The sequence below is a fragment of the Talaromyces rugulosus genome, chromosome I (assembly GCF_013368755.1).
Source record: "Talaromyces rugulosus chromosome I, complete sequence".
In the NCBI taxonomy this organism is placed as follows: Eukaryota; Fungi; Ascomycota; class Eurotiomycetes; order Eurotiales; family Trichocomaceae; genus Talaromyces; species Talaromyces rugulosus.
Window position 1 is genome coordinate 2629897 of NC_049561.1, and position 15861 is coordinate 2645757.

Here is a 15861-nt window from a genome sequence, read left to right on the forward strand (position 1 = left end):
CTTGGAATTGACTCGTCACATTTCACAGCATATATATCACTCTACAAACTATAATTTCTTCATTTCAGCATACAAGTTCCGTTAAAAAGCATATTAAAAAATTCTTAGGTTCTCCTTATTATATAAACCTAAAAAGCTTCAGATATATAGCTACTATCTTAAAATTAATATATCCTCTCTGATATTAGGGCAAGGGATGTGGAGGGCCCGCACGACCATGTGGGTCGGTTGGAGGGAGACACGATATCCATAGAAAGATATTGGCTTTTCTATATAGAAAATACTAGTGGATTATAATAACTCTAGGCGCTCAAAGAAGCACACAAGGAGCAATTGAGATGTACTGGCCCAGATTAAGGGCGGAAATTAGTTGTGAAGCAATGCTCGCGGCATACATTGGATAGAACCATTATGACCCAGAGAACATTTTCAACTTGATTCACCTATGTATTTTTCTCTTATCACTTTGAAATTCTCTCAATGGCCGACCATGAAGACCCCCCAAGCCCTTGACAAGTCATCCGCTGGGATATTCCGGGTCAGATTTAACACTGCTCCACTGCGCTCTGTACGGGAATTTGGTGCCAGAACAATTGCAACCTGACCGGAGGTATCTGTACTTCGCCCGCCATACACTCGAGCAAACAATTCCTTGGTCTCCCATTTAAATTTCGGCCACGGTGCACGTTCATTAGAGAACGCAATCAAGTCATGGGCAAACTGAATCCCAACTGAACGCTGAGGCTCTGACAATACCTCGTTATAGTTCTAGAATAGATAGGCAACATCAAGGATATGAGTTGAATACCCCTTACAGGGACCATCCCAGGGATTAGGCTCATTGAAGTGGTATACAAAAGCCTTTCTAGACCAGCAGCGCGCGTAATTGAGGACGGGTATGAAACATGAGATATCGTTCGCAAACTGGAGAATCGCTTTGAATGCTTCACCAGGTATATCTTCCGTGATGGCGTATGTTGCGAGGACCTGTTTTGATCCTTTGTCTGTCGAGTCCAATGATCACGTCAAGGATTCTAGGAAGGCGGACGCAATCCCGTCTTGGTCGCGATTTAACATTGTAGACAGGATGCTGGCCTCAAGGTGTGTTAGTGAAATCTTCGCTTTTAGTTAGATAGGAATCTCACATCCATCTGGTAGTCGCCAATCATGATTTCTTCACATCACCCGTTGTCTTAGAGGCTGAGCGAGCCAGAGGGGCCTTCACAAATTTCAGCATATGTATGTGGCTGGAGACCTAGGTCCCCTCTAACTGCTGGAAGTAAAGCATCACTCGGGGAACCGGCCTGAAGCAGCCTCTCAGTTTCCATTTGCACTAGCGCATTGACTCGCTCAGTAGCTGGCAATGAGGTTCGACCTAGCGGTCAACAATGGCTCTGTATGTCAATTCGGTTACCTGCTTAGGCAGCGGTTTCATGAGTAGATTTGTGCCACTCATACTGACCATCCGTTTGAAGAAGGGTATTTCCGACTACAGATGATGTGTTACCGAAAGTGAAATAACGGCATCAGTGTCAACTCTAGACTTACACAGAAAACGGGGATATAACAAACTTCCACTAGCACACTCACCAACAAGCGTTTACATTATCAGAATTGCCTCCGAACCCGGCAATATGATTCTTTATCCATAACAAGGCAGTGTGTTGGTCGTGAAGCCCATTATTGCGTTTGTAGCCGTGGGAAACCAACTCCTTTGATGTTAAGAACCCGAATTCTCCGAGGCGATAGCTGCAAACACCCGTCAGTACGAATTACCATAGTGCTGATTAATCATACTTAATGGTCACCCCAATTACCGGCAGTTGCCGTCCTACTGAAAGCTCAACAATACGCTGAAAATAATACTGCGGCCAGGAGTTGGAGCCAATCGCGAATCCTCCTCCGTGGATAAAGACAATCACAGGCAGGTTGGCTCCTGTTAAGACATCCTTTGGCCCTGTGATGTTTAAATTGAGGCATTCGGTGTCAGACTGTTTCAGCTAAGGAAGCGGAAGTCCTTTTTGAATGTGACTGAACTCAATGTCGATACCGTTTGATGGAGATGGGACATAGGGGCTGTGGTCATCAGGACTTTCTCGCCATCACTAATGCAGATGAAATACCCTAGACTTGTGGCATTTACGATCCCTTTGGGGTCAGGGGGCGCCCATTTCCCGGTCAGGGTAGCATACCGAATACCTAGAAATTGACGGGTGGAAGGCGAGGTCCAACCTCGCACAACGCCCAAGGAAGGGTGGGGGAATTCAGTAATTCTCTCCATATCAAAGAATAAACTCGTAAGACCGTGTGGATATAACGCTATTGTGTTGTTGAGAGATGTAACTAGTTTTATGTACCTCTTCTCCATCACTGCAAGTGGTGGGGTGTGGGGGAATACGGGGGGCATCCCTTACACAAGTTGACTGTACCACGGGAAGACATATATCAAAAGGCGGATGGATGTGCTTAACCTTACAATAGGTCTCCTTCGACTTGAATCTCTTCCATCTTCCATCCCAAAAAATGGTTGTTGACAAACTCCCCTCTATGCTGCCTGGCTATGGCGGCAATCTCAAGTTCGGGGCCACAATCGGCCTTATCTCTATCGTTGGCATAATCTCAGTCTACATTTACCTTGTGCCAACTATATTCACGGACTCTCGCCGAAAGAGCCTGCCACCAGGCCCTCGGGGACTGCCCTTCATTGGCAATATGCTGGATCTAGCCGACTCAGACCTGGTCCCGGAGAAAGTCCAACGGTGGTTTAAGAAGTACGGTGATGTCTTCTATACAAAAATTGGTGGAAGTGACTACGTATGGCTGTCGTCTCCGAAGGCAGTGAAAGAGTTGATGGACAAGAAGTCCGGTGTCTATTCCTCCCGTCCACCGCTTCCTCTGGCCCAAGACGTGGCAAGTGCCAGTCGGCGGCAGCTCTTCATGGAATACGGGCCACAATGGAGAGGCATTCGCAAATTCAGTCACAACCTTTTGAACTCTCAAGCGGCCGTCAGCTACCAACCAATACAGGACTTCGAGTCACTGCAACTGATCTTTGATCTGCTTCAGACTCCAGATGATTTCTACCAGCACAATCGCCGGTACTCCTCTAGCGTCATTATGTACGTTACCTACGGATATCGACTACCTTCGTGGCAACACCCGTTGGTTACCAAGATCTACAGTGTTCTTGATAATCTGACAGAAATGACTGCCCCGGGTGCGCATGCTGTCGACAGCTTTCCAAGCCTCAAGTACATGCCTCAATGGCTATTAGGTAACTGGAAGAGCTTTGGGCAGCGGGTGTTCGAACATGATTCACGAGTATACTTAGACCTGTGGGAGGATCTTAAGAAGCGTGTTGACCAAGGCACGGCGCCGAACTGCTTCTGTAAGTCCTTCTATCTTAACAATCCCGAGAAGGCGGGCATCGACAATCTAGCAGCTGCGTATACATGCGGGGGGTTAGTGGAAGCTGGAAGCGAGACAACGGCAACGACACTAAATAATTGGTTACTTGCTATGGCCCTGAACCCGGAAGTAGTGAAAAAGGCCCAGGAAGAACTGGACCGAGTGGTGGGGTTGGATCGTCTGCCAACATGGGAGGATGAGCGGAATCTGCCCTACATCCGGGCGATGATCAAGGAAACTTTCCGATGGCGGCCCGTGAATAAATTTGGCATGATGCATGCCGCAAGTGAAGATGACTGGTATGATGGGTATTTTATCCCGAAGGGATCTGTCGTGATATTGAACTGGTGGTAAGTCTCTCCGACCCTGGCAGTGCTTGCATTTCCTCATTACCATCAATCCAGGGCAATCCATAGAAACCCGGACCTCTATCCTAACCCTGAAAAGTTCCAGCCGGAGCGATACCTGAGTCATACCCTATCGGCCGCAGAGTACATCAACATTTCTGATCCGTATGCCCGCGATCACTTTACCTACGGCGCTGGCCGGCGCGTTTGTCCAGGTGTGCATGTCGCAGAGCGATCCCTGTTCATCAATGTTGCGCGTACACTCTGGGGGTTTGATATTCAGAAAAAGAAAGGGTTGAATGGCCGGTTGCTGGAGCCTACAACGTGCATGGTGCGCGGATTCCTCAGCATCCCTAATCCATTTTCCTGTGAGATTACACCACGATCGGCACACTATGCCGAATTGATCCAGCGAGCTTGGAAGGAGGCTGAGAGTAAGGGCATTGCGGAGCAATAAATTTGGGGTTATACTGGGGGGCTCATGTGTATAGTTCTCTACCGGGTACAGGGTGTTTGTCAGAGCTGGAATATTTGTCTAGTAGCAACGTGCATATATTCAGTATTGTATGCACGTCCTAAGAAGCCAGCATGCGTACACCTAATGGGAGTTCATACGTAAGTTAGGACTTAGTTACGTTATAGGCCTCCGCAGTCTAATCCACTACAACCGGAACGATGGTGACGACAGTCGGTATCGCATCCCCACATTCTCCCCGGCTCTGACATCCTCTCCGCACTTTTTCTGCCTTCTCTCCCCCACGCCCTATCCAGTCCAACTTCATACCGTCTATACCGCCATGAAGAATCATGATGTCGCCGCTCGGAAATGCCTTAAGTGTAATCGTGTTTTTTCCAAAGTCGAGCACTTGAAACGCCATCAACGCTCCCGTAAGTATCTGTCCGACCCCATTCTGGAAGGCGTCACGCTGAAACTATAAATGTTGGAAGATACGGGAGAACGACCGTTTAAATGCAAGTATTGCGGCAGGTCATACGCGAGAAGGTACATATATTATCCCAGCAGTTAAGTGTGCCCAGCTGACTAGATCGTTCGAAGCGATGTTTTGAACCGACATATCCAGCATTCTCATTCAGCAGATGAAGAACCTGCCGCAGCTAGTCCGCAAAGGTCTCCTGAAGTGGATGACATGCTGGAGGTGGCTATTCCGCAGCTAGATGTCGACTCTCACGAGGGCGATACATCAGTCAGACGATCTCCCTCTAATGCTAATAAGAACACGGAGCCTCAATGTCTGACTCCACAAGGCCCCATTGTGAACGACTCAGTGAATGATGAATGGAATTCAACGAATATCAGCGATATTCCGGGACTCGGTATCCGGTATAGTCAAGCTCTGCCAGAATATGCCGAGAATACTCATGGCCCGGAATCGAGGGACGACCAGCATTTATCACAACCAACAACTATACCCAGTTCCCGGCAGCCGTTTGATCCGTTTGATCCACATATAAACCCGTCCCTGAATATGGTGCAACCATCTGTACCCGACGAAGTGTCCCTTATGATGCCCCAAAATGTGGACTTTAGCTCTTTTTTGCTAGATGGTGTACTCTTGACACCACAAGCCTCCGGAGAACACCGGCTCACCCATCTCCAGAAGGATAAAATATCAAACGAACAATTTGAGCAGGTACGACGGCTCTGGCCTACACGGCGTCGGAGAGCCACGCTCTCGCCGTCTTTTGTCTGTTGGGATGACATTCTTCTCCACCCCGAAGATAACATTTTCTCCTCAACTTCACTAAAGGCATTGGGAAGCGCACGGCCGACTGGGTCACCATGGGAACTTACAGAGGCTTGTCGGGACCGCTTGGCTCAAACTATGACCCGTTACGCTTCTGCCAGTGTGAGGCAACCGGATAATTCCTACAGCGCCTTCCCACCCTCCTACGGGCCCTTCAATGGTGAACCGCCTCCTACCGACATTCTAGACCTTTATCTGGATATGTACTTTGGTCAATTTCAGGTTCATCTGCCATTTGTGCATCCCGGCACATTCAAGGCCCGCGATACTCCTAGTATCTTGCTATTTCCGATGTGTTTAGTGGGTATGATGATCCTCAACCGAGAAGCATCTCGCAGGTTTATTGCAGATTATCTACCGGTGAGTTGCTATTCCAGTTATTTATGTTCGCAGTATTGAACCTACTAAATAATTTGAGCCTTTTAGGGTGCCATTCGCCATTGCAGAACAGAACTCACATCCCAAAGCCTCCGCCACTGCCCAGGACCGGAGGTCTTAACTGTCCTGGGCAGCGCTTGCCTAGTCTTGTTTATCGCAGCGTCAACAGCCGTGAGTTGCGTCCCATCTACCCTTGAAACGATACTGACAGATGAGCAGGAAATGGCCTTTGAGGAACAACGGCAGGCACTATACGAGGAGGCCTTATCTGTCAGAATTTCCCATTTGCTGCCATTCAGCACATCCACTATGACACAGGCTAACTTTAACCCATAAAGTTGTCGTATAAAAGAGGACTATTCGGTACATGCAGTTACAACTCTAGCCTAATAGAAGCCGTGGGAGATAATGATATTACGTGGAAGGCATGGTCTCGCATTCAGTCTGCGCAACGGTGAGTATCTCTACCTAAACGGCGACTAAACCAACTTCTAATGTTTAATCAGTCTTACAGCCTGTCTGATTCTGACTGACGTGTACTCAGCACACATGCTAGGTACTTCGCCTATTTTGTCTCCTGCGGAGCTACACATCCCACTTATGTGCAATGATGAGTTATACAATGCCCACACGTCTCGTAAGTGGAAATTTCTCATTGAGCCGGGAGACCCATGGAGCGAAGCATCTTCTATGGTACTCAATATACACAACCTCCCAGGCGGACTCACAGGAATCGGGCTTCAAACAGCTCTGGCGGTAATCTGGCTTCATATTGTTAGGTCTCATCGCCAGTTGGATAGCCAGATGCATTTTGAGCCTGGATCTCAGACTCCATCCTATGCCACCCTATCGCGCGAGAAGACAGTCAACAACACTGATCTGCAACTTGGATACTGCCTAGTTTCGGCCTTTCATGTCTATGAACCAGAGCTCAAGGCTGGAAATACGAATTCATTGATTCTATGGCATTTTCAATGCCTCCAGCTTACAGCTGATCTTGGAATAATTGAGGATGCGGCTGGTCGCAATGGTCCTGAAGCAGCGAAGATAGCTGTTGAAGGTTTGAGGCCATGGGCAGCGTCCCCTGGTGCTCGTCGCGCCTGCCTGCATGCGGCTCAGATGTTCGTGATCATTAGCCATCATCGTAAATCCGATGGCGTCATGCTACATACCGAAATGGCATTATTTAATGCGGCTCTAGTCCTAGGATTTTATCTTTTCATATCTCCAACCTATAACGCGGATGACCGCCGAAGCTACAACCTACTCGAAGAAGTGGATTGGACCCAAGTCGAGACCTTGGGCTTTTATTCACATCTCCCTCACGCAGTCGTATCTTCCCCCGCTTGTGAGGCCGCTGCATTCATCCGAGATGGGGGTCCCGTTTGCTTCAGCGGTGCCGAATACAGCGATCCGTTCGGTGCAGCTCGCAGGTCATTCATGAATGTTGGGTTTCAACTTGAGGAAGTGGGGAAATGGAATGTTCAGGAGTATTGTAGGGTGCTGCGGATAATTAGTGACACGTTATTTACATCGGAGGGTCAAAATACCGTATCATGACGAATGACTAATATGGTTTTTAAAGCGTTGCAATTACAATGCCATAAATTTTACTGTATATTTATGTTAAAAATAACTGGCCTTGCATAACTTACTCGTCCGACTTTCGTAGCACGACTTGCGTAGTGAAGGAAGTCAACTTGCCAAGATATTTAAATGCTTGCTAAGTCCACATTAGGTTCAACATTCGCAGCATTAGACAGCCTAGTATAAAATACTCAATATATGGTATAGCACTTCATCACATGTCCTTTCCGTACCCTAGTACATACTAGATTCTCTTAGGATCGGTTATTATGTATTGAAATGCGAATCTTTAGTATAGTAGGATAAGTAGCAGAATATATTGTGATTAAGCAGGCGATTTTAAACTAGACGCTACTATACTTCACGAGACATATTTTAATGATGTACTTGTCCAGCTTTTCAGAAATTGTCTATTCCAATATTTTCACTAGGCTAGGGATATGATGTTTTTGTTTCGACAAATTTATCCTTTTAGTCATAGATAATTGATATTCTAGTGACTCCTTGTGACTATATCAGGAAGTATACCAGTTGAAATAGAGTGGCTGGCTATTCCATGATATTTAAACAACAAGAATGAGTTGGTATTAACTATCACTGGACATTCTAAACACAAATATACACCTAAAATTTTACTCAACCCAGCCTAAGAAATAGCCAACCCTTTAGGCTTCTTAGCCAGAATCTCCTCAACTTCCTTAGCATGCTTAGAGAAGTTATCTACTAGATTATCCCACATTCTTGGCTCATGCTCGTGTCTCTTCTCGCTGTTCCACGCGTAGTCGGTAATGGTAAATGGACGGCTAGACTCGAACATGAACGCAATCGATGCCTTGAATATTTGCATCACAGAAGGTACGTTCTCAGTCGCTTCCTTGAATTCTTCGTAGGCGACACCGTGGGGGACCACTATTTCATTATTTAGCTTGCTCAAGGAGTAGGATAAAGTGTCTAGGTAGGCTTACTGCCACATTCGAAAGACACACTGCCAGGCTTGAAGGCGTCTGAGCGGCCGCCATAGTCGCCGTAGATTAGGCCCATTAGCTCGGAGGCTGCGTTGCGGTGGTAGTAAGGAGGGCGGTATGTGTCTGGTCTCATTAGAGAAAGTACATTGAATAAAAGTAATAGGGCAGACTCACGCGATGCAACATCCCACCGAGGCGAGAAAGTCAGGAAATCAGCCAAAGGCGCCGTGGGATCGCGCGACTTCGCCGTTAGAATACAGAAAATTGACGGATCAATGTGGTCTACAGAAATGGATCCGACATTCACAAACTTGGTCAGATCGTATTTATAAGGCACCTGAATCATATTAGCAGATTTGTCTCATCCACGAGCTCAAAGCAACTTACATAGTTTCCATGCCAAGCCACAACATCATACGGGCTATGGTTTTGTGTACTCTTGAAGTATTTCCCACCAAGTTTGTAAATAATCTCCCACGGCTCTTGAGCAATCTCATGCCGAGCAACAGGACTCAAAAAGTCCCGAGCATTAGCAAGTCCATTAGAACCGAGAGGTCCAAGTTCAGGGAGCTCAAACTGCGTACCCCAGACTTCGAGGATATATCCGCGTGAAGGGCCGTCCGGAAGCTGGACGCTGAACCTGATTCCGCGCTGGATGACGACTAGCTCGCCGGGTTGCACGAATAACGGTCCGAATTCGGTTTGGATGTCTAGCGCGCCTTGCTGTGGGACGATTAGGAACTCGCCATCGGAGTTTACAAAGGCTTTCTTCTTCATGTTCCTGTTGGCAGTGTAGACGTGTGTTGCAAGGCCTTCCCGTAAGGTTGGGTCGCCAGAGCCAGCGACCGTCTTCAGGCCTGAGATAAAATCGACTTCTCCAGTCTCAGGAATGTCGAATGGGTGCCATGCTAGCTGCGTGGGGGAGACGTGGATGCGTGGGTTCAAGGGAAGAAAGTTTGACTCGGTGTCTTTGTTATCAGGGAGTCCAATCTGTAGGAGACGTTAGCCCGGTAAGCTGGAGACCGGGTTGAGGTACATACGAAACCATGGTGAGCGACAGCTGGACGGGCGCGGTACAACCACGCCTTCTTATTGCAGTGGCGTGGAGCAATAAAAGCTGTGGCCGTCATCTGCTCGGCATAGAGACCAAATCGCACATTGCGAGGGTTGTTTTGTCCATGGGGAATTGTGCCAGGGATCGCTTCGGAGATGAAGCTATTTCATGTTTACTACATTAACCAGTTGAAGTGCTAGATATTAGGTGGCGTGAATACATACGAATTACCAAATCCGGCTTGGTACTATATGATGGTTAGTGTGTACAGCCAGCGTGTGAGAATGATAAGAAGAGGATACCTCATAAGGGTCATTACGTCTTGTGCTGAAGGATGGGATGGTAGCATCCTTTTGCGTTTCAGCCCAGTGAAAGATTTTCTGGTACTCCTGGGGGTCCGACAGGGAATAGGTTGAAGGCATAGTGATACAATGAGCCAGAAGGCACGAGTCAAAGTAAGGAACAAGTAATAGATCTATCCGTTGTCTCAGTACACAATTTCTGGGGCTGCAAGACTCCTATATACTTCAACAGCCAGACTGTGGGGTCAATAAAACAACTACAGCGAAGGAGAAGAAAAGAAGCCATCAAAGCAGGACGGAAAAACACGGCTATAGCTCGGAAATCCATCAGCAGCTGGGCTCCAGTTGTGAGGTGCCCGAAAGTCCAGGTTGCCATAGAAATTGGCAAAGCGGAGGTTTCGCAAAAAAGGCTTGCTTCAACCCCACATGAGTCAGGTCTGAGTAACAGTAGATGTGGGGGACTAATATATTCATGTGGTGTAAAGTGACGAATAACCCTAAGACCGAAATCAATGCGGATCCGATTCAACTGCCGAAATGGGAAGAATGCGAGTTTTGAGTCTAGAAATATTAAAGTTGATGAAGTTGACCACGAATTGATTTTCAGGCCGGTTAATAATAGGGCTATCCAATTTACTGACCCGGTCGTCGATAAACGTGCCCATACTATGATACATTGTTCTAATTGTATACTTTAATATTCTAATTCAACAGGCTGGTACGCCGGGTTGTTAAAGAAAAGGTAATAGGCAGGTAAACATAGCTGCCAGCCTCCTTGGGTGCCTTGCAATGCTGAACTCTGCGACGAAGAGCAAACTGCGCTTCATCGATTTCCTTGCACTCATCCAGAGGTCCGAAGGCAAATCTTTGATTAGCAGGCCAAGGTCCATCACCATTAACGAATTGGATCTAACGCTGTCGCATCTCTTGCCCAACTTTGTTGGCGACGAAGATTGAAAGATAGATTGACACCATCGAAGAGGAACAGTAAGTCGACTGCGTGATGTGACCGACTAGATGGTTGCCAAGGATTAGCCTGGTCAACCACGTATTTATAAACACACTTGTTTGCTGTGTGTAGTTTGTCGGTGAGGGCCTCCACAGATTATACCGCACATCATTCACCAAATCCAGAGCCCCGAGCTTCGCAGCTGTTGGCCGATCGGCCACGACTCGATACATCTTGCGAAGCTGGGTGCCCCATTTCTTATTCGTTTTGAACGCATTTGCAATTGCTCCCACAGCTCCATCGAAGGTATTCACAGGCTTGGGATTTTCAAAACGCTCTGGGACACTGGCATATTTAATTCCTCGGAATTGATGAGCCGGTACATAGTTGTCGTCACGCTGAATGCCCTTGAATGTGGCATTCAGCCCCGAGTATTGAATCCCTGGCGTAGTCATCGTGAGTAGTACGATGGTATATATGTAAAAAGGTGGCGGGAACAGGACTGGGTAAGATAAAGATAGTAGATGGCATAGCGGGCTCTTTCCTGTACCTATAGTCGGCTAATGATGCTTCAATCAATTCCCGAGTCTATTAATGGAGTACACTAATTCCACAATTCAATCAATCTACTAATTGCATAGTTCAATAGATAGAGCTCAAAAGAGATATCAAGGGATATGAAATAGATAGTTAAAAAGAGATCATAGAAGACATTGAAGACACCCGACATCAAAGTGTCCCAAAGAATTAGCAAAGAATTACCACCAATAATCTAGAATACAAATATGATCAAGATAGATATATAGGAGAGCATTAAAAAGTTGCTAATTCGTTACACCAAAGTTAATTGATGGAATCATATATCAAAGCTGATTCCCAGCTTCACTACTTTCAAGATCCAGCCTCCCAACATTGAAGACAACAAGCGGTCAACACAGCACGAAGGCCTTTATTGTAGCTTTCAAATATTTTGTAGGTGGTCATCGGCTCGACTTACTAGATATCTACCAAAACTGAAATATCCCCAATCATCCATGTGGGGTGCATGGAAACCCCCACTCGTGGTATAGACGTCGAGCGTCAACGTCAATGATAGTTAGTCAATCTAAAATACCTACATCTGGGTTCCATGGTGAAGAGTACATATTCCAACGTCCCGCACCTCACACAGACAATAGTGCATATCATCCTGATGTCTCGCCCTTTTGTTCTCATTGTCGGTGCTGGCCCCAGTGGCCTACTACTAGCCCTAATGCTAGGTAAAAAGGGCATCCCCGTGCGCGTCCTAGAAGCTGCCGAGTCCCTCGACGATCGTCCCCGCGCAACGCATTACTCCCCACCAGCCGTGTATGAGCTGCGCCGCGCTGGAATCCTCGAGGATATGAAAATCGAGGGCTCATTTGTACCGAATGGAGTGTGCTGGAGAAACCTTGACGGTGACTTCCTGGCTGGGATGGCTGCCCCGGGGAGCAAAGACGCGGGCCCGACCCCGATGATCTGCCTTCCTTTGAATAAGCTGAACCACGTTCTTCAAAGGCATATTAATCAATTGCCGCATGTGGAGGTATTTTATTCTCATAAAGTCATTGGGCTAGGTCAGGATGAAGAGAAGGCGTGGGTGGATGTTGAAACATCCGATGGCGGGAAGAAATTCGAAGCGCAATTCATTGTTGGATGCGATGGTGCCAATAGTCAGATTCGCCGCTCGCTGTTCGGAGATTTGGCTTTCCCAGGGTTTACCTGGGAGCAGCAGATTGTTGCTACGAACGTATGTTACAATTTTACGCGGTGGCCAGACTAGATCACAGGGCGCATCATATCCAAGAACAGGCCAGCTAATAGAACTCCTTTATCCTTAGACATACTACCCGTTTGAGAAGCATGGTTTCAACCGGGATTCTAATTTCATCATCCACCCAGAACACTGGTATATGGCTGCACGGATATCAAATGATGGACTGTGGCGCGTCACATACGGCGAGGTTGCAGGTCTTAGCTTTGATGAGCTCAAGGCCAGACAGCCCTCGAAGTTTAAGGCCATGTTACCAGGACATCCTAATCCTGAGAATTACAAAATTGTGAATTTCAGCCCTTATAAGGTCCACCAGCGGCTCGCTGCAAAAATGAGGGTTGGGCGGTTCCTTTTGGCTGCTGATGCTGCACATTGTAAGTACTGTCCTGGTCATCCAATTTCCAAGTCGGTTTGCTCGTGTTATCTAACAAATATATGTTTAATTGCAGTGTGTAACCCCTTCGGAGGATTAGGATTGACAGGCGGAATTGTGGATGTGGGCGGGCTTTACGACTGTTTAGCGGGTATATACACAGGACAGGCCGATGACAGCATCCTTGACATCTACGACAATATCCGCCGGTCAAAGTATAGCAATATCGTGGACCCAGTGTCGAGTAGCAATATCCGACTGTTATTTGAACAGGATCCGGAAACCGCTATGCAGGATAGCGAGTTTTTGAAAATGTGCAAGAAGGCAGAGACGGACCCCGAGGTCGCGGCTTTGCAGCGGAGTGGGATGGACAGCTTACAGTATGACTTCCAGCAGCACTATCAGAAATGAAGTAGTTTTTATATTACATTAACTGAACTGGATAATTCTCGTTTGTCTGTAATGCAGAAAAACGGGCAGGAGCAATATAATACTCCATTCATCTATTACAGTAATTCATCTGCTTCAGAAACAAAAGCCATAGTCCACATAAACCCGGTTTGAGTACTTAGGACACCCCACATCCCCCACATCCCCCACGTCGCTGAAACGTTGATATATCTGTAGGAATGTGACTATGCCGTGCAAATTGCAATTTTGAGACCAAAGGGTCATGGTACTAAACACTTTTACTGGCGTTGGAAACACTACACGAGAGATAACGTGCTCCCTCTGCTCTTGCTTTTACTGTCCTCCAAGACGAGTTCGTTGAGGATATGAGTGGGGTGCACGGACCAGTCAATAAAGTCCCAATGTAGAAGAGAAGACAGTTCGTGGCTGATAATCTAGACTTTTTAATACCTAGATCGTCTGGGGTACGGCCAATGCCAATGCCCCCGGATTTTCCTCCTCCACATGCTCAACAAAGCTATTTCCCCAGTTTATGGAATATAATAGTCTCCATGTCAGGGATTTTTGGGTTGCAGATTCAGGGTTTACCTTCCCCTCTGCTCGTTTTGCTGTGCCCCTCGTTCTCCTTCGTTTTCTAGAACCAGCATTATCTGTGTGAAAACTTCGTCACCATGGGGCTAGGGATATTGAACGACCGGGCAGGCTTGCACCAAGTTCCTGGGACTGTAGTGTTGACTGAGATCAACCAGCAGACCAGGGGAAACGATGAACAGGTTAAGCGAGGCACCGGAAGACACAAGCATATTATTCTCACGCCCCAACCATCCAATGATCCTAACGATCCTCTGAATTGGGCGTACTACAAGAAAGTCACCATAGTGGCAATTCTGGTTTTGGGAGCTTGTCTGAATGCAGCTACTGTTGGCCCTCTGCTTAGTACCAGCATTGTGGTCCTTGCGCAGGAGCTGCAGCGGCCACTGGCTGACATCACCCTTCTCACAGGGTACAACACTGTTGTTGCTGGAGCGTCATGTCCGTTAACTTCGGCGTTAGCTACAAAATATGGAAAGCGACCTGTATTTTTGTTTTCATCACTTGCATGCCTCGTTGGGAGTATCATCGGATCTTTCAGTCAAACGTACAACACCCTTCTTGCTGCTCGAATTATCCAGGGCCTCGGGTTCGCTTCATACGAATCGCTCACTTTCACGACTATTGGCGACCTTTTTTATGTCCATGAGCGCGGGTTTTGGATTAATGTCATCGCCTTCACCCTGACAGGCGTTTCAAACATGAGCTCTATTATTACTGGGCCAGTCACGCTTAATCTCGGCTGGCATTACCTCTTCCACCTCTTAGTAGCTTTCTCTGGCTTCCAGGCGATCTTACTTTTTTTCTTCACGCCTGAAACTACCTATATACGTGCTCCGAGCTTCCATCAACAACCATCCCTCGATGCCGTAGAAAGTGAGAAAAGTAGTCCAACGCCTGAGCATATCGAGTCTGCCACTGTCTCTTTACACTCGCCACCTCCGGCTAAAACATTCTGGCAGGAAATGGCAATCTGTACTGGTGTTTACAGCAACGAGAGCCTTCTCACGCTTCTCTTGGGTCCATTCCTCTGTCTCACAAACGTTGCCGCACTCTGGATTGTTACCACTACAGGCATCGTCACATCATTCTACGTCGCCATATCATACACCGTGGCCCAACTATTCTCCGTGCTACCATACTCACTCTCAACTGCGGAGGTTGGGTACCTCTCTGTGGGTCCCTTTCTTGGTGGCATCATAGGCAGTGTTCTAGTGGCGTTAACGACAGACCGTGTCATTGTTGCAATGACAAAGCGGAACAACGGCATCTACGAGCCTGAATTCCGCCTTCCATTAGTCGCCTTTGGACTATCATTGACTGCCGGTCTATGTAGTTTCGGCTCTCTTTCACAGGCTACAGGAAACATTTATCTAATTGATTTCATGTGGGGACTTACCATTGTCGGCATTTGCTTCGTCACCGGACCCTGCTCGTCTTACGCAATTGACGCCTTCCGTGGCATGAGCAACGAGATCTTTGTAGCCAATGTCATGTTCAAGAACTTCCTTTTCTTTGGGTATAGCTACTTCATCAACGACTGGGTTACAAGTGGTGGGCCAGCGGATCCGTTCTACATTTTTGGGGGTATTAGTGCTGCCCTCATTCTGACTACTATTCCAGTCTATGTGTTCGGTAAACGGTACAGGAGCTTGTGGTATCGGCATAACGTGATGGAGAGGCTGAAGATCAAAGTACCTTCTGATATATAGGCCCATGCAGTTAGCTTTAAAGGAAGAGAATTGATTGTTCACCCTGTACTGGTGTTTATCTTTTACCAATCCTAGCCAGTCAAACTTGAATATAGAAATAATACAAAGACTATATATATGTCTTACACGAAGCATACACGCCGAGAAAAGTATTGTTTGCGATTGTCTTCTACATAGTTATACTATCTAGTCCACCTAGTATTTAAGACATGGTTTATGGGCGAGA

General features: G+C 47.1%; 5 protein-coding genes across 5 annotated transcripts; 3 read left to right on the forward strand and 2 right to left on the reverse strand.

Annotated features, from left to right (window-relative positions):
- Positions 1-2523: 2523 nt before the first annotated feature.
- Positions 2524-7459, forward strand: TRUGW13939_00896 (uncharacterized protein; the record flags this gene model as incomplete). The annotated part of the gene is made up of 9 exons (XM_035484102.1): positions 2524-3758; positions 3813-4189; positions 4398-4643; positions 4704-4758; positions 4813-5881; positions 5948-6070; positions 6119-6169; positions 6238-6353; positions 6406-7459. 9 exons carry the CDS (start codon positions 2524-2526, stop codon positions 7457-7459), a joined length of 4326 nt encoding a protein of 1441 aa, XP_035339995.1.
- A 673-nt stretch (positions 7460-8132) lies between these two features.
- TRUGW13939_00897 (uncharacterized protein) lies at positions 8133-9927 on the reverse strand (the record flags this gene model as incomplete). Its single annotated transcript, XM_035484103.1, has 6 exons — positions 8133-8395; positions 8452-8574; positions 8626-8788; positions 8839-9441; positions 9492-9666; positions 9737-9927. The coding sequence occupies 6 exons, from the start codon at positions 9925-9927 to the stop codon at positions 8133-8135; spliced, it is 1518 nt and encodes a 505-aa protein (XP_035339996.1).
- Positions 9928-10716: 789 nt separating this feature from the next.
- TRUGW13939_00898 (uncharacterized protein) lies at positions 10717-11211 on the reverse strand (the record flags this gene model as incomplete). The annotated part of the gene is made up of 1 exon (XM_035484104.1): positions 10717-11211. One exon carries the CDS (start codon positions 11209-11211, stop codon positions 10717-10719), a length of 495 nt encoding a protein of 164 aa, XP_035339997.1.
- Positions 11212-11948: 737 nt separating this feature from the next.
- On the forward strand, positions 11949-13332 carry TRUGW13939_00899 (uncharacterized protein; the record flags this gene model as incomplete). The annotated part of the gene is made up of 3 exons (XM_035484105.1): positions 11949-12524; positions 12616-12922; positions 12998-13332. The coding sequence occupies 3 exons, from the start codon at positions 11949-11951 to the stop codon at positions 13330-13332; spliced, it is 1218 nt and encodes a 405-aa protein (XP_035339998.1).
- Positions 13333-14003: 671 nt separating this feature from the next.
- On the forward strand, positions 14004-15635 carry TRUGW13939_00900 (uncharacterized protein; the record flags this gene model as incomplete). The annotated part of the gene is made up of 1 exon (XM_035484106.1): positions 14004-15635. The coding sequence occupies one exon, from the start codon at positions 14004-14006 to the stop codon at positions 15633-15635; it is 1632 nt and encodes a 543-aa protein (XP_035339999.1).
- Positions 15636-15861: the final 226 nt, after the last annotated feature.